The sequence below is a fragment of the Drosophila miranda genome, chromosome 2, assembly GCF_003369915.1.
Source record: "Drosophila miranda strain MSH22 chromosome 2, D.miranda_PacBio2.1, whole genome shotgun sequence".
Taxonomy (NCBI): Eukaryota; Metazoa; Arthropoda; class Insecta; order Diptera; family Drosophilidae; genus Drosophila; species Drosophila miranda.
Window position 1 is genome coordinate 32,704,232 of NC_046675.1, and position 23,443 is coordinate 32,727,674.

Below are 23,443 nucleotides of genomic sequence, written 5' to 3' on the forward strand. Positions count from 1 at the left end.
TTGTCGTCGAAATATATCCGGACACTTTAACTGCTGCTAAATTGCCGAGACCCGTCTAATTCCGATTCCATTGCCCATTTTGCGTGACCTTTAAATAGGAGCCGCTGCCGGGCAGCATCTGCCAGTTGTAATCCAAATTCCGAATGAAAAATGTTGCATTCCCCAACGAAGTACGATCCGAAGGAGCAGATCTGGAGCGGTGCCCGGCAGCAGGGACTCTACAATGAAGACTTGACCGTTGGACAGATCATCTTTCGACAGCTCCGGCGAGAGCCGCAGAGGATTTTCCAAATATCCCACACGGATAATACGAGACTAACGCGTGGCCAGATGCTGGAGAATGCCTGCAAAATGGGGGCCTATCTGAGGGGGCAAAAGTTCGCGCAGGAAACGGATATTGTGGGTCTGATGGCCCGAAACACGACACATGTGGCAGCCGTGGCCTATGGCTGCCTCTTCAACGCCACTCCATTTCATGCCGTGAACCCGAATCTCGAGGAAAAGACCATCAGGGATCTGTACAACATCACGAAGCCCCGCATCCTCTGCTGCGACAGTCAGGACTACCAGAAGATCAAGGACATAGCCGAGGCGTTGGGGGCCATCGTTCTCATAGTAAATGGAAAGATACCCCAAGTGGCCAGCATCCCAGAGATACTTAAAACATCTCTCAGTCCCATCTATGAGCCCTCAGAGTTCGCTGGCGGCATCAATCGCACCATGGCCATCCTTTGCTCCTCGGGCACCACAGGAACCCCCAAGGCGGTGACGATTTCCAACAGCCGCAAGCTCTTCGAGTGCCACAGGTACGCACAAATGAAAGATACCCTCCAAGAACACGCTTTAAAGATACTTTTCTGTACAGCTACCTATCCTCCAACGATGTCCAGTATGCCCCTAGTACCCTGGATTGGCTGACGGGACTCATTTCTCTGGTGACAGCTGGAGTTTATGGCACAGTCCGTCTGATATCAAGCGATATGTTTAGTCCTGGGCACTTTCTGGAGATCTGTGAACAGCATGAAATCTCCTGGTGCATCATGGCCAATTCCCATGTGGCCATGTTGGCCAATTGTCCGCTAACCAAGGCCCAAAAGTTGAGGAGCCTCCAGCACTTGCTGTTCGCGGGCGGCCACTGTCTTGTGGCGACTCTCAGGAAGATGCAGTCCTTCCTGCACGGCCAGGGTATCCTGCGGAATGCCTATGGCCTGACGGAGCTGGGAGCCCTCGTGTCCTACAACTACGACACGCAATCGAAGCCCGAAGCAGTGGGTCGTTTGATGGCCAACATTCGCGTGCGGATTGTCGATGGCTCGGGACAGAATCTGGCAGTCAAAGGCGTGGGGGAGATCCTCCTCCATAATGGACAGCCTTGGAGCGGATACTTCGGCAATCCCAAGGCCACGGCAGAGATGCAGGACCCCGCCGGATGGTTCCACACCGGCGATGTGGGCTTCTTTGATGAGGACAACTATCTGCACATCGTGGAGCGCAAAAAGGACATGCTGAAGTATCTGGGAATGATGTACTATCCGCATGAGATCGAGGAAGTGATCGCCCAAATGCCTGACGTCTCGGAGGTCTGTGTTTTTGGCCTTTGGCGCGAACAGGAAGGCGACGCGGCCGCTGCCTCGGTGGTCCTTCGTCCTGAAAGCCGTATCAAGGCCTTCGAAGTGGAGGCTTTTGTGCGGGACCACATCACCGTGCCGTTCAAGCACCTCCACGGGGGGGTGCAGATCGTGCAGCAGTTGGCAAAGAGCGCCAATGGAAAGGTCAATCGTTCGGCGGTCAGAAAAAACTACATAAAGAGTTGCTCCTCCTCCTCCACCACTTAGATGGGCCCCCACAGATACGCAACCATGAGTTTCACTACTCAAAAGATACAGATACAAAATGTAAGTGGAAGTGTAAAAGCGGGGGCGGGCTCTGATAAGCCGGCAGGAGCAAGCACTTTGCACTCACAAGATACATATTTACGTAGATACTATCTAAACTTTGCACCGTAATATGTATCTGTCACACAAATAAAGATACATCCTAATGCAAATAAAGAATTTCACAAAAGATTACACCAAATGCCAATGGAAAAAGATACTTTTTTAGAAATACTTGAATACATAAATTAATAATGTATCTTTTGGATGCCCATATATCTTTCAGATACAGAAAAATCCCAATAGTCGAGCAAAGAGAGTTTTTGTAGAAGAAAAATTCCTAAAATTCTCCTATCCATTGAGAATACCCGAAAAATACTAAAAGAAAAACTTAAAAAATACTAGAAAAAAATAGCTTAAAAAATACTACAAAAAATACTGAAAATACCAAATACCATTTTAATAATGTAAAAAATTATTCTAAAAATAAATTAAATAAAAAGATTTCAATGAAAAAATATCTTTTGGATATTTTAAAAGATTTCAACGAAAAAATATCTGATATTTTATAATACTTTACAAAAATTTTTTTTTTGGCAGAAAAATGCTAAAGAAATCTGCAATAAAGTTTGTATATATAAAGTATCTAAAAGTATCTACAATGGCTTAATGGGGATAAAATATCTAGCAGTTCAAATCAATATCTGATTCCACTAGAAACCCCACAAAAAGATAGAAGAAAAACAGCTTAAGCGATCAAATCATGTATTTTTTAGACACCTAATTATATCTGTGAAACAAGTATCTGTATCTTTCAGTATTAGTAGAACCCTGTCTCTGTTTGCTTTAGCCTATCATTTTCCAATCGAAGATTGAAGTTAATTTTCTAATAAGCACGCGATGAAATCGCAAACAAAAAACCCAATTCCCGTCTAGTCATGCAGGCAGAGCAGAGCAGCCTCCACAGACGATGATGATGATATAATATGCAGCGGCCCCCGCCCCTGCCCCTGCCTCTTGCTGTGTCATGCATTTAACAGATTCATTGAGATCGCGCACAGCACACAGGCACATCTGCTCTGGAATCAAGTGCCGCCCGTAATCAAAACTTAACTGTAAAAGTGCATGTAAGCTGAAAGTGTAAGTGTGTGCAAAGTAAAGCCCGTATCTAGTAAAAGCAAACAGAAACAATGCGAAAATTGTATAAAAACGCTACTGCAGTCGCCACTTGTCACCAGTCGAGCAGCAGACGACCCGATAGAACAATTGCAGGCAATGCCTTACGCTCCCGCTAATTCCTACGATGGAGATCTCAAGATCTGGAGTGGATCGGAGATCGAAGAGTACTTTGCCCCGGATCTGTCCATTGGGGAGATTATCTTCCATGAGATGCGGAGGCATCCAAAGCTGATTGCCCAAGTGAGTATCTGTTACATCCATCTATCCCACAAGAGAGAGATACAGGTGTATGTATCTTCCAGATATCCACCACAGAGGAGACAATCCTCAGCCGAGAGGAGCTCCACTCGAATGCGATGCGCGTGGCCTCGTATATGCGATCGAAGGGTCTCATCCAGTCGGACATCGTGGGGATTATAGCCAGGAATACCAGCCATATCCCTGCCGTCGCGTATGGCTGCTTCTTCAATGGCATCGCCTTCCACTCCCTGAACATCGCCTACGATCGGGGCACCATCGAGAAGCTCTTTTCCATCACGCACCCACGGATCATCTTCTGCGACGGAGACGAGTACGAGAAAGTGAGAGACGCCACACGGGGTATGGAGGATGTGGAGATCGTTACGATGCGGAACCATCCGGAGGATGGATCGACACCCATCCAGCAGATACTCTCATGCCCCATCGAGGAGAACTTTCGGCCCGTGCGACTGGAGCAGGGCATCGATCAGACCCTGGCGATACTCTGCTCCTCGGGCACCACGGGCATCCCCAAAGCGGTGACCATCACCAACAGTCGACAGATACTTGCAGGCAGCCAGTAAGTTCATTGCAGATACAATCTCACGGATATCAATCCATCTTTTCGTGCACTTATAGGGACCTAACCACCGCGGATGTTCAGTATACCCATAGCAGCCTCGACTGGATCACTGGGCTCTTGACAACCGTTACATCGGGAGTCTATAGCACTACAAGGATTCTCGCGGATAATGTTTTCGATCCGGTCTACATGATGCGCTTGATCGAAGAGTACAAGGTCACGTGGATCTTGCAGGCGCCCTCCCACATGGCCATGATGGTGAATTCTCGGGAATTCGAGTCCGCGGACTTCTCCAGCATCAGGAAATACCTTTTTGGAGGAGGCAGGGCTTCCGTGGAGACACAGCATCTGATCAGGAGTCGCCTGAGCAGCGACTGTCTACACTTTGCCTACGGATTCACGGAATTGGGGGCCATGGCGACCATGAACTACCACTTCGATGAGAAGCCCAACTCTGTGGGTCGCCTGGTGAGTGGCTTGAAGGCCAAGATAATCTCGGAAGAAGGCGAGTCCCTGGATCGCGATGAGGTCGGGGAGGTGTGCATCCGCAATGGCCAGCATTGGGCGGGATACTACGGCAATCCCGAGGAAAGCCACAAAGTGCGCGACTCCCAGGGATGGTTCCACACGGGGGATCTCGGCTACATGGATGACGATGGCTTCCTGTACATTGTGGAGCGGAAAAAGGACATGCTGAAGTACCAGAACATCATGTACTATCCGAATGATATCGAAACGATCATCTCCGAAATGCCAGACGTCGCCGAGGTCTGTGTCTTTGGCGTCTGGGACCCAATCAACGGGGATGAGGCCGCCGCCGCAGTCGTCAAGCGGCAGGGAAGTGATCTGAAAGCCCAGGACATTATAGACTATGTGAGGGGCCACACGGATGCCAAGTACAAGCATTTGAATGGCGGAGCCATCATCATGGAGGATCTGAAGCGCAGTCCCAATGGCAAAACGAATCGAATGTCCACTAAGGCGTACTTCTTGGAAGTTAAGGATCGAAATTAAATGATAGAAGGATACAACAAGGAATCCATTAGGTTATTTTAAATGTGTATATTTTTATACATTTTAGTATTTTCTTTAACTAAACAAAGATACATATCTATGTGTCCCTGCGTCACAAAGGAGGATCTACATATCTGAAAAACTCAAAAATATACTAAAAATTATTTTGAAAAAATGCTGGAAAAAATACTACACAGAAAGCTAGAAAAACAAAATTTTTCGAAAAAATACTAGAAAAATACTAGAAAAAATATTTAAGAATACTAGAAATAATTCCATAAATAATGCTAAAGAAAATACAGAAAAAATACCACTTTTTGGAAATGTCAGTAGATTATCTTAAAAAAAATAGTAGTAACAAATTCAAAAAAAGTGATATATGTAGGATATAATACCAAAAATACTTATTTACTAATACTATAAATACTAGACAAAATTTTAGAAAATACCAGAAAATACTAGAAATAATTCCAGAAAAATTCTAAAAATAATACTAAAATATAATCAAAACATTTGAAAAATAAAAGTTAAAAATCCCAGAAAAAAAATGGAATAAAGAAAAAATTTCTAGAAAACATTCCTCTTATCAGAAGGTTCTCTTTGAGCTTTTGCAGCTCCCTCTCCCTCTCTCTCTCTCTCTCGACCAAGTGACGTAGGAATCGCATTGCAAATCGTAATCGTAAACGGTTATGCCGCGATAAGATACGATATGTAAGGCGCCGGACAGCAGCACAGCACACACGCACCTGAAGGGGAACGGAACCTCCCGCCAGTTGGTGCAGAACGTCCGAAGCGTTTGGACTGGACCCACGTAGACATCCATTCCGGAGAGAGCAGGGCGCTTATCAGCGGAGTGGGGACATATTTATTATGGAGCGCTCGAGCACGCAATTCGATAAATACACGAAAATATGGAGTGGACCGAGACCGCAGAGCTTCTTCGATGCGGATTGTTCGATTGGTAAAATACTGTTTGCGTTTATGCGAAATCATCCGTCGAATTTGTGCCAGGTAAAAAGTCTCTCTCTTTCTCTTATGAGAACTCCCCTAACTATTCCCTGTGCAGATCTCCGATACAGAAGGCACTGCCCTGACCAATGGAGAGGCCATCACCTTTGCCATTCGCATCGCCCAGCAGCTGAAGGCCCTGGGCCTCAAGCAGGACGATGTGGTGGGCATTGCGGGCACCAATACCACGTATTTGATGCCAGTGGTCCTGGGTTGTCTGCTGAATGGCACGCCCTTTCATGCGGTGAGTCCTTGGCACGACGAGGACACTCTGAAGCATTTGTTCTCCATCACGCGACCGAGGATCATCTTCTGCGATGGTCTCGTGTATCCACGGATCAGCATCATTTCGAGGATGTTCAAGAGTCATGTCTACACGCTGAAAGATCACCGTTTGGGCATTCCGCGAGTGGAGGATCTGCTGGAACCCACCAAAGCGGAGCTATATTATGTGTAAGGAAAAGAAAAAACGCTTTGCATTTGCATTTCAAAGATACAGTATCTTTTGCTTGCAGCCCCGAACCTCTCCTCTTGGGCGGCGATCAGACGGTGGCCATTCTGTGCACCTCGGGCACCACAGGACTCCCCAAGGCCGTGACAATAACCAATGCGGCTTGTCTTTTTGATTTTGGGTAGGATCTATGGCTCAGTCCTGGATAAATCCCCGTCTAATACTTCTCCCTTTCCTCTCAAGCTTCGTCACTGGCCAGGATGTTCTGCTGTCCTTCAGCACGATCGATTGGTCCGCCGGCATGTTCCAGATGCTCTTCAGCGCCTGCCATGGCTCGACGCGCATCATCACGGACCGCGCCTACACGCCCGAATATCTCCTGCAGCTGGTCGAAAAGTACAAGGTCACGCTCCTCACACTGGTGCCCCAGCAGGTGGCGTCTCTCATCAAGGCCCCAACGCTGAGCAAACAGAGACTGGCGACCATTCGATTCATCAGCATTGGCGGCGGCAGTTGCTATGTGGCAAATGTACTCAAGATGCAGGAGTATCTCCTTAACGGACAGATTTCGTATGGCTATGCTCTCACCGAAACCGGGGGCGTTTCGGCCAACATGGGCGTGGCAAAGCCCTCATCTGTGGGCAGAATTGTCCCAGGCGTGAGGGTGAAGATACTGGACGATGCCGGCCGCAGCTTGGGGCACGGCGAAACCGGTGAGATCCTCCTGCACAATGGCAAGCAGTGGAACGGCTACTACGGCAACCCCAACGAATCGAAGCGGATCCAGGACTATCAGGGCTGGTTCCACACCGGCGACATGGGCTACTTCGACGATGAGAACTACCTGCACATCGTGGAGCGCAAGAACGAGATGCTACGCTTCCATGGGGCCCAGTACTGCCCCCACGAGCTGGAGCAGGTGATTGCCGAGCTGCCGGACGTGATCGAGGCCTGTGTTTTCGGCCTGTGGAACGATGTGGATGGCGATCCAGCGGCCGCTGCTGTCGTCAAGATCCCCGGCAGTCGATTGACTGAAATGGACATTGTCGAGTATGTGGCCAAGCGTCTGGTGGTCACCCACAAGCAGCTTCACTGTGGCGTCTTCTTCCTCCCGGAGCTCCCGAAGACGGGCAGTGGCAAGGTCCTGCGGCAGCAGGCACGCGATCAGGCTCTGGGGAAAAAGTGGTCCGACTATGGCAATGGCCACTAAATCCCTGCAACTAGTTTTAGAGGTTCTTTTAGGCTTAAACGATGACTCACACAGTCAGTATTCCACGCGGGCAAAAGATACAACAACAAAATAAATTCCAAACAAAAAAAAAGAAGGAAACATTTTTGATATAATTTTTTTGGCGGCTTATCTGTTGATGATTACGCGCGCCCGGCAGGTGCGATTGTTGCGGTGCGATTGAATGGTTGAATGATGGCCAAGGGGCATGGCAAGGCAGGGCAGGGCAGGGCAGTAGGGTGCAAAGTAATTCAAGGGAACCGCACACATGTTAGAGGTCAATCAAATGCTTCAGATAAGAGGGAAAAATGTTGTAAGGGAAGTATCTACACGAATGCCAATTAAGATTATCAATTGAGTCACAAAACTAATGAAAATTCATGCTCTGCAGGGCTACGGCCTAAGAGATTACAGATCTTTTAAGAGTGTTAAGAGTGTTTCCAAAGAGCGAATATTATATGCCCCTAAAAAGACTCTACTCTAGATTGCAATTAAAGATTATAAATCATTATCTATGAAGTGAAAGTTCAATAAGAAATGATAAGAAATAAAAAAGGAATCTATCAGAGTTTCAGGCTATAATCTATAAAAATACGCAATGTATATGCTAAAATAGAGGAATATAAATGTTGCACATACAATAATTAATGTAATAAAATATATAATATAAAGGTAGTACAAATAGAATACTGTGTAAAAATGTATAGAATATTCTTTAGAGGTCTGAGAATGAAAGCAGTTGTTGGATCTGTTTTTAAAGTAAATGAAACCTAAGATGTTTAAAGAATTTAGCAGGTTTCGTTATGGAAAACAGCACTTTCGCTTAGTAGATTTAAAATGCTAGCTTTCGGGTCAGGGGACTTTCTTTTCGATCAGTTCTCAACATTCAAGACAGCAATAAACAATGATTTCTAAACCACGCTTTGGTTTCAGCATCAGGATCTTTTTTTGGGGATAATATAGAATATCAAACATATGGAATATGGTAAAATTATAAAAAACCAAACTCACCTTTTCTTTTCTTTAATTCATTTTGCTCCATTCAATAAATTTTTAAATTTTTCCATTAGAATCAGTTCTAAAGCGCCTTTTTTTTTTAGTTCGAACACAGTTTTAGAGTCATATGTGTATACAGTTTGTATAACCGCCAACATTTATAGAGATTGAGCTCTCATACAGTTTTGAAGCCACTGATGTTAAACACTTTGAAAGGAATTGTGGTTTCACACAAACACTTTGACAGCCACTGAAGCCTAAACACTTTGATAGCCATCGATTTTTCAGATATAGTTTTAAAGCTACTGATTGGTATACAAGCACTTTGAAAGCCATTGAGGTTTTATCATAAACACTTGGACAGCCTCTGACGCCCAAAACACTTTCACAGGAATTTATTTTTCCAGATATACAGTTTTAGAGACATTAACCACTTTGACAGCCATTGATTTTTACCACATAGACACTTTGGAAACCATTGAGGTTTGAAAACCATTAAACACGCAAAAAAAAAGAGAACAAAATTAAATACGGGAAAGAAAACACTTATGTGGATTCTCCTTCTCATTTAGTTTTAGGCACACTGAAGATAAATACTTTTATAGTCCACTGATTTTTGTCCAATACCGTTTGAAAGCCACTGATTGAGATAAAAACACTTTTAGAACCATTGAGATTTTCTCACAAACACTTTGACAGAGATCGAGACCCAAACACTTTGACAGCCATTGATTTTTGAAAAAAAAATTGAGACTCCGCTGGCATATGGGTGCTCCGCACAGCTTATTTCGTACACCTATGGCATATCCGCATAGCTTATTTCGTACACCCCTGGCATACACCTTTGGAATGATCTGCTCTTTATTTGTTAATAATTTGATTATTTTCACTTTCTTTACACTTTTCACATATGTATACACTGCACTATCACACACTTACACATGGGACTGCTCTGGCATTTATGTGCTCTGCAAAGCTTATTTCGTACACCTCTGGCATAAGCGGGACCTGCGGGTGCGTTTTCATACACACAAACAAATAACATTTTTCCACTGCACTTGCACACACTTTTTCTGCCATTTTTGGTGGTTTGGGCATATATTTCTCTGCCAATTCCACAAAATAACGCCATTACATTTGCCGGTTTGCACATGATTTATCACTACTCTCCCGACAGAACGAAAACAGCAAAGGACGCGGATCTGACTTCTGCTGTGAAGCAAATGAATGCCGCTAAAATGCATTTATTGTAGCTTTGGTGTGTGTGTGGTGTGTGAGAGAAGAGAGCCGATCACGTGATTGCTTAAGTGTTGTTTTATTTGAAAACTTAAAGCTACTTTTCAGCTGCAGCTTTTCGCTCTCGCGGGATTTCTTTTAATATTCCTCTACTACTTCTGCTCTTTCTCGCTTAATTTTGTTGCTATTTGTTGCGGAGTATTTTGCATTTGTTGTTGTTGTTATTCTCCGTGCACGGAGAATACATATTTCGATTTTATTTCTTCATTTCTTTTAGTTTACGGTTTATTTTTGCAAGAACTAACTGTTTATGGCACCAAAAAAACGCCGCCAAGGGCTACTATTTTTCCTCTGCCTCTCTTTTTTGTGTATTAATATTATTCCTTTTTGTTGTTGTAAAAACACATCCAAATATTTGGAATAGTTTATATTAAAAGATTATTTAAAAATGCACTGCTCTTGCGGGGAGTTTCATGGGATTTATTCCAATTGTTGATATTTTGTTGTTAAACTAACACTGGATTTCGACATGATTCCCAAGCTGCTTTCAAACGTAATTAATAAAGATCGCAATTCTATAATATCCAATTCTCCAGGGTATGCAAAATGTTGCTCAATCCGCGCCATGTTGAGGGACAGTGCTGCTCAATTTCTCGGCACATGTGTCTGGCCCATGCAAATTAATGTTGCCAGCAACATAGAACATAAGAAAACGTAAGTGAGTATGGAATGTAGGAGTAGGGACATTGTTGAGCTGAAAAAGGACATTATGACGAGAAAAAGGACATTGTTGCGCTCAAAGGTTCCTCCAATGTCAGAGGGAAATTCCTTAGAGCAAATCACAAAAAAAAGAAAGCAAGCCAAAAAGAAATTGTTTGAAAGTGAATGCGCGACAAGGATTTAAATGCAATCCACTAGAATAAATGGAGATAGCGAAAATTCAAAAAACCTGGATATGGAATTTAATGATTTAAGGGAAATTAAAGCGAATTTAATGAATATTAAGAGAAATGTTAAGGGAGAAAGTTTTAGAGAGACAGAATTGAACGATTTTTTTGGCAAAAGTTTATTTTTGACTTAATTTCGAGTGTTTTTCTAAAAGATCTCCACTGCAATCATTAATCAGTGACGAAAATAAACAATTCCAGAAATAAAAACTAATTAAAAGAGCCTCCCGTTTCTCATTTCCCATAATCTCCCTCTTGAAAGATAACATTAAAGTCTCCAGAAAGATCACCTGAACAGACAAGCAGCTGATGGAACTGATGTTGGGACCCTCGCAAGAGGAAGATATGTATGTGGGGGGAGAGGGGGAGTGCTTAATGGGAACAAACCCTTTTGCCTTTTGCTCCCAAATAACATTATTATGTTGATTGACAGGCGGCCCAGAGGCAGAGAAGAGATTGCACTTTGTACGTGATCTTGTCAGCATTGCAATTGGATACTTTCTGCCCCCAAAGCATGGCCCATGCCCCATGCACCATGAGTGACATGTCTGAGTCATGGATCGATGGGTGCGCACACCATTCCCGAAATAAATGTGCAACAATTAAGCGGCCACTTAGAGAGGGGAAAGAGTATTAATTTGGTCTCGGGGATCAGTGATAATGATCGCACCCCACCCTTCAATCCCTTCTTTTGGGGATGATTGACAGCAGGGATACAATACATCTCCCGGGCTTCTTCTGCTGCCGTTTTATGTTTATTTTCAATGTCAAGTTCAATGAAATACGATATTTCTTATAAATACCATACATTGTGCGTCTTGGGCATCTGGCGGATGGCTGATCATGTCTCTGTCACAAAAACCGGCTTCGAAATGGTATCCAGGAAGTGCCCAGCCCAGGCCTTGCCAATTGGCATTAGTCGAGGCTCTGGCAGGCCACTCAAAGCCGCCTGGCGCCTCATCCGATCCGCGACTGCGTTTCTAATTGTCATGCAAATACCAATTATCATTTGTCAGTAAACGGCCACTAATTATAATCTCTGTGCGGCGATGTGTGTGTTTGTGTTGCCCACGCTTTTTTTATGCGATTTTCTTGAATGATTTCTGATTTGTGATCAGATCGCTGATTAATTCATTAGCCACTGTCGACTACTTTGTCATGTTACATGGCATACTGCTGGCACTTACTCTGCCACAGAATCTGATAATTGTGGCATTCATTAATCGTGTAGAAAATAAACAGAGAGAGAGTCAGATTTATAATTTACGTCTCGCTGAAGGACTGTTTAATTACGATTACAATTTGCATATGTCAAAGCAAATCATTTGCTCTCCCTCTCCAACTCTCTCTATCTTGCACAACTCATTCCAGCACCTAGACTTATGAATAACCCTTCAAAAACCTTGCCCCCAGCGTAAAAAGGTATTAAGTCATCTGTAACCTTACTTTATGAAGCAGAAAATCGCCGGAAAATGTTTACTTTCGACTAGTGAATGACCTATAGATACATTTAGAACGAATTTAAAAGTAAACCACAAGAAAAGCACAGAGAAATGTGTATTTTCGCCCATGAAATCGATAAGGCAATGCCTTGTTGATACATTTCAAAAGAATAGATACGATTTTGGGACGAATTTCTATAAGAGCACCCCATAAGTACGCTTGAACCTGAAAAAAAACGTTTTTTGTGCTGAAAATCGACCATAAAGGCAACCGAGGAGTGCTGCTGCATGACGCGCAAGCCGTTTTAGCGAATCGGTAGCGAATCGGACATTAGACTGCTTCATGGTCTCGTTAGAACCTTAATTAAGAATAGCATTCACTGAAAATAAAGCTAAAACAAGGAAAACACCAACTGTGGGGTGCTGCTGAATGACGCGACATACGTGGAAACGAAATTTCAGAAAACATTATAAGGAATTTCGACTATAAACTAATGTAAAATTTGTAAACGATATAATTTAAGAGCACTTTTACTTTCTCAAGGTTTTTCTTCATTTATCCACTACTCATTCCCCACATATGTACATATACCCCTTTGATACCCTCTTTTAAGTACAAGGCCCTAACAACTTTGACACATTACTGCACGAAAGGAGGCCCAGCTGTGGCTGTATTGAGCTGGGAGCTGCCCAAAATGGAAAGACTGGGGACTGAGGCGGGAGCTATGCCGAATGAAGGGGCGGTGGTACGTACACACAATTTATGGCGCTTAAATTGCACTCATGCGCATGAGGCGGCAATGGCTAACAAGATCAGATCCATCCTCCCTGTCCCTATGCAGACCCTCCTTCCCTTTAAACCCCTTCGATGGGGCATTGGGAATGGATCGTGCGGCTGCTGCTGCGGCTTAGAGAGCGGATGTTTGGTGTCAAAACACAGGCAAGGCGGCTTCGATGCATTTTCTATGGAATTCTATACCGGACCGGACCTGGGAGGGATCCTGGGGTCTCGTCCCGTCCCGTCCCGTCCCCTGTAATTTATGTGCAACGAAAAACAAGAGAGCAACGCGCGCGACGCGTTCGATTGGGGATCGATTGGGGATCGTGCGGGGCCATAAAAATACTACAACTTGTGTTTTCTGTTCTGTTCTGTTGTTGGGTGCCTTTATCAATTTGTGTTCAAAGTTTTTTGCCTTGAGCGGCCCTGAGAGGCCGCTGGAAAAGCGGAGAAAAATTTACATAATTACTGCCTGGCGGGCGCTTTGTGCCCCGAACCGACCGAAACGTGTCAAAATGAAAAGTGTTGCATGATTAGCGAGTAAATTATGCCGCCGAGGCATAAATCTAGTCTGGGAAGATAATCAAATAAAATGTGGCGATCAATAATAAGATGAAGATGCAACCCACGGAGCACAGAGCACAGAGCACACAGGAGGCGGCACAGCGAGCTGGGGTCTAGGTCCATTTGGCTCCAGATCTGGCCACAGATCTGCTCTCCATCGACTGGCGCCTGGAGCGTGCGAATTTCTCGTTTCGCCGCCCCGTTGTGGGAGGTGTGAAGAATGCTCTGAGGAGAGAACCCTGGCCACATGTAGCCCCTCGGCGGTCGGACATGACATATTGTTGTTCGCAGCATAACTTGGTCAACAAGGCAGCGGAGCCGATCTCTTGAGAGATGATGCCACAAGTTGATGATGCAGATGATGGAGCCTGCGGCTAGATGCAGCAGATGCAGCAAACCGGCTGCTGAAACGAACACTGAAAGAAATGGTGGGGAAAAGGAAGGAAAATGGAAGGACTCTTTGGGAATGGGGGATGTTTGAAGGATTTTAGATGGATTTTGATTAGGAAATTTCTTCTTTTGGTTCATTAAAGGGATTTTTCATGATTTTTAGAGTTGATTTCTGTATAAAAAAGTATTGAAAAAGGAAAGAATCTTTGAAAAGGGGGATCTTCCATAATATTTTGGGGTAAAATAGTTGTATTTTGATCTGAGGAATTCCTTTTCTTTGTTTATCTTAACGATGGTTCCATGATGATTAACGATTCCTTGATTTTCGGAATATTTGGAGTACTTTAGAGGCATTCAATATATTCCTCCTAAGAATTCCTATAATGATTAGAGCGTTTTTTTCTAGAATTATAGAATATATCCTTCAGATTTTGTATCTTTGGAGTATTTTAATACATAATTATTGTTTTTCGATATAGAAAAACCTTCCTTATTGCTGGCTTACGACTCCTTAGTTCTTTCTCATCTTTTCTTTGCAGTGTCGAACATATTGCAGAGATTGCCGCAATAGATACGATTCCTTAACACCGTCCTGGTCTTGGGGCCATCGCTGATGTTGTTAAGAGCAAAGTGTTGTTAGCCAAGGCCCGGCCAACGTATTTGACTTATTTTTCGCTTGTTTTTCTTTCTTTTTAGTTTTTTTTTTTTTCTTTAGCGGTGGTTTCGTATTACCGTTTTTAGAGACCCGGTCAAGGTCTCATCTGCCCCAAAGTGTCTCTTTAGCCAATTCCATTGAGAGACGAGACCATTTCATTGAGCAACCAGTCTGTGGGTCTGTGAGGAGTCTGTGGCATTCCACAGACAGTAGACAGTGGTCTCTACACTGGAATTGCGTTGCATTTCCTGTCGCATGCGCCATATAAATTAGTTTTCCATGTTCACTTGTCACTTGTATCGCGGGGACCAGACCAGCAGCTTTGAACCCGTTTGCTGGCCCCCGATCATTGCGGGTGTCCATTCCACTTAGAATCGAAGAAAACCCTTATCACCAGACGACGACGACGAGGCCTAAGAGTCGTCGCTGGCAGAATTTGCAATCAATTTTGGCCAAGAAGCCAACTAATTGCTTTTACATTTTATTTATTTATAGGGGCCCTGCTCTCCACACGCACCACGAGACCCCAAGCCCCATTGATAGGCGGCCACCATATATAGGTCTTTAAGCCCCCCTCCCCCCACTATAATGATTACGCTAATCAAAGTAACTAACTAGCTAGCTAAATGTCCAACTAAGCCAGTACCCGCAAACACTTTTACTTGCTTATCGCCAGGTCCATAAATTAGGGTTTCCTTTAAAGAATCTCCCTTGAAAATTATGCAAATGAAGCAGTGACAAATTATCTTTCGTACAGGAGGGGGAAAGACTGGCCAAACATTACGTCGACTTTCCGTTCGAATCGCGTTTTCTGCCGCCGGTTCTTCAGGTGTTTCCGTAGTGTAGCGGTTATCACGTGTGCTTCACACGCACAAGGTCCCCGGTTCGAACCCGGGCGGGAACAATTTGTATTCATTTTTTTCCTCCTTTTCAATGTCAATTCAAGCCTTCACTTGTTTCATTTTACTCCTATTTACATTCAGTTTTTATATCGTTTTAATGAGCCTCGTTTTACGATCATCTCTGGCGTGTGTGCTGGTATTTATAAACATTTTGATATGCAACTGTTTTACGACCTGAATGTCAACGTCACAGGCATGACTTCGGTCTCCCTGCTATTTTTATGGGCCCACCCAAAAAGGTGAAGGTTGGTTGTAGAGAACTAGAAAGTACACACTTACATATATATCATTTAAACTCCATATTTGTTTGGAGTATTTTGGAGAAAAATATATATTTTCATTCATAAATACATTGAATTGTTCCATTTCTTACACAGAAATTGATTTCCCCTTTCCAGCACATAACCTGGTTGTCTTTTGCCACTAAGTTATCGTGGGTTTCCGTAGTGTAGTGGTTATCACGTGTGCTTCACACGCACAAGGTCCCCGGTTCGAACCCGGGCGGGAACAACCAGAATTTCTTTTTGCTTATTGTTAATTAAATTTTGTCTCTGAATAATCTTTTTTCTACATCTACAATTTCCTATTCATTTTCCAAATAAAATTTGATTCACACTGAAAATAATCAATAAAATATATATGTATACAAAAGCTTTCTATGCAAAGCTTTTGCTAAATAAAATTCGCCCATAGTTGCAAAAGCACTCAAGTGGAACCCAAGACACTATGTTCCCATCAGGGGATGTAGCTCAGATGGTAGAGCGCTCGCTTAGCATGTGAGAGGTACGGGGATCGATGCCCCGCATCTCCAGGATTTCTTTTTTTCATTTTCTGATCTGGAATTTCTCTTTTTTTCATTTTCTCCTCTTAAGTAATGAGTTTTTGCTAGGGGCGTATATCATGTACCCAAAGTCCGCCATCTGGCAGTTTGATTGACATGCTCTCCCATCATCTCCGACATTTTCTGTCCAATTATTTAGTAAATAGAATATCATGCCGGTTACAACTCCATTTCACACGCTTTTCCCAAGCGACTGACTTCCCGATTCCCGATGCCAGTTATGCAATCGAGTTTTGGCTCTGGCTCCGGCTCTGGTTCTGGATCTCTTTAGCTTGTCTGTCTCTCCATTTCCATTTCCCGGCTGTGCGCCCAGTGCCAGCTGAGCAGGCATTGCAGCTAATCCAATTAGGTATCATTCATCATGTTCACGCAATGCAGGCCATGAACTAGAAATGCAACTAAAATACCGAACGCGGCAGCGGGTGGATCGGATGGGAAGCCAGAACGGGAACGGGTATGGCAAAGACTTTTGACATTTCCGTCATGTTTCGGATGATTGAAATCTGTTTAATTTAATTTAACTTTGGTATGCGTAGATTTTCCACTAAATTCTTTCTCCTTGGGTATTTTTCCCTTGCTCCAAAACCTCTAAGAGCCATCCCGTTCAAGATATTCGTTCGATATTCCTTAGGTAATCCCCTGATCTAGCGTCACTCGTGATTTTTTGGCACTTCTTTATCTGTATCTCCATCTGCTTCTGTGTGGGGAAATATTCATTAATAAAACTATCTAATCTTTGGCCGCCACTTGACTTTTGTTATGGCAATGGCATTGGCATTGGCATTGAATGGCAAGTGGCTGCAGCCGAATAGATTGTGGCAGCAGCAGCTTTTGGGATACCCACTAGATTTGGATGCGACTGGGGATCGGCATGAATCAGCGCTATAAAGTGTTGTGTATTCTCCATACGTCACGTAGACCTGTGGCTGCAAGCAAAGCTCGCCAAAACCCGAATGACATTTTGTGCAAAAGCAAAAAAGCACAAAAGCAAATAAACAGCAAGCGAATGCGATGCAGACGTAGGCGATAAAATGAGGCAGTGATGGGGGAAGTCGACCTGGGCATACCCTAACAGAATGTTAGGATGTCTCTTCTACTCTTTCTTAAGGTCTTAATCCGTTTAATGTCGCTCTGAACTCATTTTCGAAGGCAGATTACGTTCGACTCATGACGAAAGGTAGACAAAAGCGAAAGACTTACCATAGGGTGTGTGTGTGTGTGTGTGTCGGCGCCAACCGGTGCTTCGCTCTCACGAATGAACTCTGCTAATCAGCCGAAGCAATTGCTCGCAATTAAAGCTCACAGACAACAGGTGAGAGGAGAAAATGATTACTGAGAGCGAGCTGTGTCGTAAGCAGTGGTGGGGGAGAGCGAATGAGTCCGGAAATGCAGAGCGCGCGACAGCACAGCCGACGTCATTCATCAGCCATCTCTTTTATGCTTACGCCAGCTTTATGATCGAACACGAGATCGTTTCACTCGCTTTTTATGTTGCCAAGAGAGCTTCGCTTCGTTTGGGGTTTCGTTTTCGCTTATATTCTTTTTCGGCTGCTGTGTGTGATGTGTGGGCAGGGGGGGTTTGGTGAGGATGGGTGGCGGCTTATGGGGCGGCAGCCTCGTGTTTCGTCTATTCATGCGAAAAATACACCAGGCAGAGCCAGAACAACGTATGAATGAATATGAAATGTGGGAACAAATGGGTCGAGCCGGCAGCCAGCAATTTCGCCATTTCAAGGCCTACGTGACTTGTCTCACACACATGGAAATCGACTGCGGCTGCGACTGCGGTTCTGGCAGACAGACAGACGGACGGGACGGGACAGGTCTCGTCTCTGGGTGCAGAGTCCCCGTTATTTGAGCGTAAACTAGCTCAATTCGCATTTATTATTTAATCGTCTCTCTGCCAACGCCACTGGGATCACTCTCTCTCTCTCTGGCCACATGATCTGTACGCTTCTGGCACGTGCTGACCGTGCTGGGTATTACGACAGAGAAAAAGGTCTTTGACTGTTGTCAGCTGATTCCAGCCAGAGAGAGAGATGGAGAGCGTGAGGTGCGCTAGCTGTTATCTCCCTCTGTTCCACCTGTTTGGCAGCATAATGATGACAATCGTAACAAAACGGTAATTTAGGGAAATTTCCAATGGTGTTCCAATGGGGTTCCATAAAATCAAAGATAAGGGGTTTTCTTCGAATATTGTTCATTTATTTACAGCAGCGTTTTGTTTTCAGTTTTCTCTTTCACTTACGATAGTTGTATCTCTGTATTTCTTCAGTCTTAAATTATATGTAAATACGAAAAATATTATAGTCTATTTTTTGTGGTATCTGGTATCGTAGTAGAACTCTTATGCTTAAGGATCAGGAACTTTAGCTTTTCTTTTGTGTGGTGGATCGGTCATCTCTCTCTCTCTCTCTCTCTCTCTCTCTTCATAGAATGCTTCTTCGCAGGACCATCAGCGGCAGGAGCAGCAGACAGAGGCTGTAAAGTTTATATAGAATATTATAGTGGAAATTACGGGGGATCAAGGACTTATCTTATAGCGAAACCATGCCAAAAAATAAATAAATGAGTGAATAGTGATCAATTTTGTATAAATTTATTTCAACGTGCAAAATGCCATGCAAAAAAAAAGAATGGATATATAATGCTACTCCTCTTACCACTCTTCAATCTATAATAAAAAAAATTCGAACAAACTCTCGACATTTTTTGATATTAATGTATTTTTAATTTTATTTTTAATTTAATTTTATTTTGTTTAGTTTTTTTCTCATGCTCTTTTCTCGTTCTACTCACTTATATGGAAATCGTTTTTTAAGTATAACAAAGATCTGTTAGTTCTAGGGAAACTTAATCTAGTAGTCTATAAATAAATAGTATTTGCAAATAAATACAATAAATAACTCAATTATACAAAAAATCTATTAGCTATAATTTCACGCTTATCTCTGGCCGATCGATCGATTCGAAAATAAATATTAATTACATACATATTAGTTTTGTTTGCTCAAAAGTTTATAAATAAAAATACAATTCTTGTGATTTGTGAGTTTTTGTTTTTAATCGTTTTTCATAGTATATTAAGGACTAAAACCGTGTGGTGTGTGGTTCTATGTACAAGAAGGTTCTCTCAACATATTCGAAATTTTCTCCGTTTCGATAACAGCAATTACAAACGATTTAAAGCGCACTCTTTGCAAGTTATCGGTTTCTTTTTTTTCATGTGGTCGTATTTTTGAGTATTTTTTCATCGTTCTTCAAGAGACTCAAGTATTTCCATAGACTTTTGTTTAGATCTAGTGTTATGGCCTTCGATTATACATACATATAGAATAAATATCTGTTCTGTTGTCGGATGGGCGTGCAATTTATCATACATTTCGATGGTAATTCTAATCCAATTTGTTTGGGTGGTTCGGTTCTTATAAAATACTCGAGACTCCGTCGTAATACATTTTGATATTCATCGTGTGCCCGTGTGGCGATCATCGCTGGGGGGACAATGGTCCGCTGCATCAAAAATACTTTAGTGAACCACAGTTCTTGGGGTTGGGGATATATATCATATATATACACACATATGATGGATGGTATGGGGTTTATGTGCGGTGTGTGATGATGATGATGGTGTTGTTGTGTTGTTGGAAACTTGCAAATTACAATATCGTTCGCATATCTCTCTGATATCAACTTTTTACACTGAATTTTCTTTTGATTTTTCTCTCACTTTTATTGTGCGGGGGTTTCGAATTCCTTCCACACTTTGTACGTTTTTTGTTTTTTTTTTATATTTAATTACTTTTGCCAAACCAAAAATTAAAAATTTCTCAATTTTCCAACTACGTAAAAAAATATAAAATTTTGAAAAACCCAAAAAAAAAAATAAAATTCATTTTTAAATAAAAAATAGAAACTAAATAATTTTGTTTGCAAACAGTACAAAATGTGAGAAATAATGATAATAAAAAATTAATTGCCAATCAGAAAAAAGTAATTTAAAAAATATTTAATAAAATTTAGAAAATTTTTAGTTTAAAATTTAAAAAATGTTTTTTTTTAGTTCCAATTTAAGGTGGAAAATAAATGTGAGAGTTAAAAGGAGTTAGAAATTTTGATTGTTGATAGATTTTGAGGAAGGGGAAAACTCACAAATCGTAGTAGAGCGAATCGTCGCCAGCGGCACTGCGCGCATGCGCCTCGGATGTGGCGTCCTCGTAGCTGGCATCCTCCAGGGATCCCTCGTCCTCGTCCTGCCCCTCCTCCATGCTGCTCATGCGGACATTTCGCTCCACGCGATCGCTGGTCTCGCTCAGCGCCATTGACGGCAGCGGGGAGCTGCTCTCCCAGTGGCTGTCCGAGGGCGTGGCCAGGCTGGTGGCCATCGTCGTGGTGCTGGGTCGCTGCTTCCGCTGCTTGCCACTGCCCCACAAGGCCGCCCCTCTGGCCTGCTGGATCTGCTTCTTGCCACCAATCGGACGCTGCTTGCCGCCCTTGGGTGGCCCTTTCTTCTTGCCACCCATCCCCGCTCGTGGCCGCTGATGGACGGCCTTGGGCAGGGCTGGCGGGGAGGCTTCTACTGCTCCGCCTGCTGCATTCTTCTTTGCACCGTTCTTCTTGCCACAGTTGGGTGGCGGACCACCCTCTGCTGCGGCCTTGTCGCGCAGCTCCTTGCAGCGCTGGGCCTTGGGGCCGCGCTTTCTCAGAGCCCCAGCCCCGCCGCCCGCGGGTCGCTTCTGGCAATTGTGTAGCTCCTCGCTTTCGTGGAGCTTGCATTTGCGTAGCTTCTTCTTTTTCTGCTTTGGATGCAGAGGATGCGGCGGAGGAGGAGGATGCAAGGGACTACTGCTACTGCTACTGCTACTACTGCTATTGCTACTACTACTGCTAGTACTATTACTAGTGCTAGTGCTAAGGCTACTGCTAATATGGCCGCTCTCGCTTTGACTACTGTTACTAATACTAATCAGGCTGCCGGAGGCTCTGGCCGCAGGCACAGGAACTGTACTGCTACTATTACTACTGGTTGTGGGGGAAGTACACGAAGAACTGCTGCCCCCACAGCTGGTAGTAGTGGTAGCACTCGTGCCACTGCCACTTCCAGTACTGCTACACTCTGGTGGCTTCTTAAAATTCGCCGCATCAATCAATTCAATCAGCGGCTTGCCCGTATCACAGAGTTGCCGCACGCCGTGCTTGATGCGATTCGCCCCAAAATTCTTGGCTATCAACTGCTCCACCCGCTCCTGAGGCACCGTCTCCGTGATGGCGTTCGTGTAGGTGGTAAGCTTCCCCAGCGAACGGCTGGCCGGTATCTGGGTCCGCCTGGGCTCGCCGTGGCGATTCAGGGCCAAGTAGTAGACCCTCCGGGCATTCGAGTTGTAGGTGGAGGAGTACGTGTTGTAGTTCTGCAGGCCCATGTTCTCGTTGAAGACACAGTCGTCGGTGAAATCTTTCTGCAACAGAGCGGAGACCTATGATTAAATGATTTGGCTACAATAATTATCGAGTACGAGTAAAGTAAGCGCCAGGAAGGACTTCAGGCAGGGAAAAAGATTGAAAACTATCAAAAAATATCGTTATTTATCGAAAAAATGATCGACAGTATCTACAGTGATCGAAAAGTACTTGAAATCTAATCAAAAATATCGAACAGTCATCGAAAGTGATGGAATGTATTTGAAAAGTGATTTAAAGAAATCGAAATAGTCGAAAAGTGATCGATAGGATGGAAAAGGGATCGGTAGAGTTTTGAAAGTGATCGAAAAGTACTTAAAATCTAATCAAAAATATGAAAAGCACTGGGAAGTGATCGAAAGCTTTCGATATCTTTATTTGTGGTATGTAAAATCCACTAAAAGTGCACCGAGTCCATCTTAATAGGATGAAAAATGCTCTAGCATTTCGTGTCATATAACAGCGCCTCTCTGTTGCTCTAGAAGCTGTTGCTCCTGCAGAAGCAATGTCCACTAAATGGAATCTATGTTAAACCCTTTGGTGAGGCTACTTCAAAGGGTGCATTCACCAAACAAAGCCGAACCCCTTTCTCCATTCTTTGATACACCAAACAGTTGTTCCAAGGCGGCGTCTATTCCCTTTTGTCTATCGGAATGTGAAATCTCTGAGATAAATGCGCTCATTATCACAGGATGTGCTCGCTATCGGTGTTGGCCATCCAGATAGCCATCCAAGCCATAAACATTTCTACTTTATGAATGCCACATGACAGCGCGGGCACACAAAGGACAACAGCAACAAACCGAAAGAATTTCCAAAAACCAAAAAGAAGGAGTGAAATTTTCACATTCGTTTTTTTAGGTAGAAATGTAAATTCAAGGCCCAAAGGGGAAAGGATGCCTGGGATGGGCTGTGGGGATGGTGGCCTTTGGAGATGTGCCGACCGACTGGCAGAAGATCAAATTCAATTAACAACATTGAATTAATTCGCTTGTCAGGCAATTAAAATTGTTTCGTAAATAAAATGGCAACCCAAGGGGAAGGCAAAATGTCGCCGCTTAAATTTAGAAATTAATCAGGCAAAAGTCAGGAGCGCGACGCCGCCAGACAATCCGATATGAAATGAGGCATCAAATGAGTGGAGAGCAGGCAGGAGGCAGGAGAGATTGAGGCACAAAATGTTGACGCCATTCAACAAACGATTTTGAGTTGTGTTTTCGGTGTTGGGGTTGGGGGTTGGGGGTTGGGGGTTGGGGGTTGGAGGTTGAGGTCGTGCCGCGACGAGACACATTTTTGTGACATATGTGGCAACAATGTCGGCTCTTCTTTCACTAGACTCTCAGTCTTTTATGTTATTTCCTAGCATTTCGGTTTATTTTTAGTTTTTAATGTCTTGCAAGTGACAATTTTTTTTTTGCAGACACCAAAGGAAAAACCAAATGAAGTTGTACTTTGATTAAGAAAAACACACTCGAGAGTAAAAGAAGAAAATAGAAGAGATATCTAGAGAGCCATTAGCTCGAAGACACCTCTCTATTTGGCGCCAGGGCCAAGGGTCAACCGGTTGTTTCCGTCTCTCTAGATAAAAAGAGAACACCTACAAGCGGAACCACTTAGAGAATCATCAGCGCCGCGTGACGCGTTCCAAAAGGTCCGAA

The 23,443-nt window shown here is 43.6% G+C and overlaps 4 protein-coding genes, 1 long non-coding RNA gene and 3 other non-coding genes across 11 annotated transcripts in view; 6 read left to right on the top strand and 2 right to left on the bottom strand.

Annotated features, from left to right (window-relative positions):
• The first annotated feature begins 118 nt into the window (after positions 1 to 118).
• LOC108154360 (luciferin 4-monooxygenase) lies at positions 119 to 2,244 on the top strand. The gene is made up of 2 exons (XM_017284626.2): positions 119 to 806; positions 866 to 2,244. Exons 1-2 carry the CDS (start codon positions 151 to 153, stop codon positions 1,833 to 1,835), a joined length of 1,626 nt encoding a protein of 541 aa, XP_017140115.1. The 5' UTR covers positions 119 to 150; the 3' UTR covers positions 1,836 to 2,244.
• An 847-nt stretch (positions 2,245 to 3,091) lies between these two features.
• On the top strand, positions 3,092 to 4,910 carry LOC108157783 (4-coumarate--CoA ligase). Its single transcript, XM_017289972.2, has 3 exons — positions 3,092 to 3,293; positions 3,356 to 3,873; positions 3,933 to 4,910. The coding sequence occupies exons 1-3, from the start codon at positions 3,150 to 3,152 to the stop codon at positions 4,888 to 4,890; spliced, it is 1,620 nt and encodes a 539-aa protein (XP_017145461.1). The 5' UTR covers positions 3,092 to 3,149; the 3' UTR covers positions 4,891 to 4,910.
• A 703-nt stretch (positions 4,911 to 5,613) lies between these two features.
• Positions 5,614 to 7,689, top strand: LOC108157813 (4-coumarate--CoA ligase-like 7). Its single transcript, XM_017290011.2, has 4 exons — positions 5,614 to 5,901; positions 5,957 to 6,351; positions 6,414 to 6,530; positions 6,593 to 7,689. The coding sequence occupies exons 1-4, from the start codon at positions 5,761 to 5,763 to the stop codon at positions 7,557 to 7,559; spliced, it is 1,620 nt and encodes a 539-aa protein (XP_017145500.1). The 5' UTR covers positions 5,614 to 5,760; the 3' UTR covers positions 7,560 to 7,689.
• Positions 7,690 to 15,416: 7,727 nt separating this feature from the next.
• On the top strand, positions 15,417 to 15,489 carry Trnav-cac. The gene has a single exon. It is a non-coding gene; the product is annotated as a tRNA-Val (tRNA).
• Positions 15,490 to 15,924: 435 nt separating this feature from the next.
• On the top strand, positions 15,925 to 15,997 carry Trnav-cac. The gene has a single exon. It is a non-coding gene; the product is annotated as a tRNA-Val (tRNA).
• Positions 15,998 to 16,225: 228 nt separating this feature from the next.
• Trnaa-agc lies at positions 16,226 to 16,298 on the top strand. The gene has a single exon. It is a non-coding gene; the product is annotated as a tRNA-Ala (tRNA).
• Positions 16,299 to 16,809: 511 nt separating this feature from the next.
• Positions 16,810 to 17,299, bottom strand: LOC117187345. The gene is made up of 2 exons (XR_004472053.1): positions 17,173 to 17,299; positions 16,810 to 17,025 (listed from the first exon to the last, which is right to left on the bottom strand). It is a non-coding gene; the product is annotated as an uncharacterized LOC117187345 (long non-coding RNA).
• A 1,217-nt stretch (positions 17,300 to 18,516) lies between these two features.
• The window catches only part of LOC108156610 (serine-rich adhesin for platelets), a 45,835-nt gene continuing 40,908 nt past the window's right edge, over positions 18,517 to 23,443 (bottom strand). The window contains exons 4-5 of one of the 4 annotated variants that reach the window (XM_033388425.1): positions 20,481 to 21,784; positions 18,517 to 18,809 (exon numbers count right to left, since the gene is read on the bottom strand). In XM_033388425.1, coding sequence (XP_033244316.1) covers positions 18,758 to 18,809; positions 20,481 to 21,784 — 1,356 coding nt within the window. In that variant the 3' untranslated portion in view covers positions 18,517 to 18,757. Of the gene's footprint in view, positions 18,810 to 19,066; positions 19,842 to 20,480; positions 21,803 to 23,443 lie in introns of those variants that run through there. The other 3 variants (XM_017288156.2, XM_033388426.1, XM_033388427.1) reach the window with 3 other exon arrangements.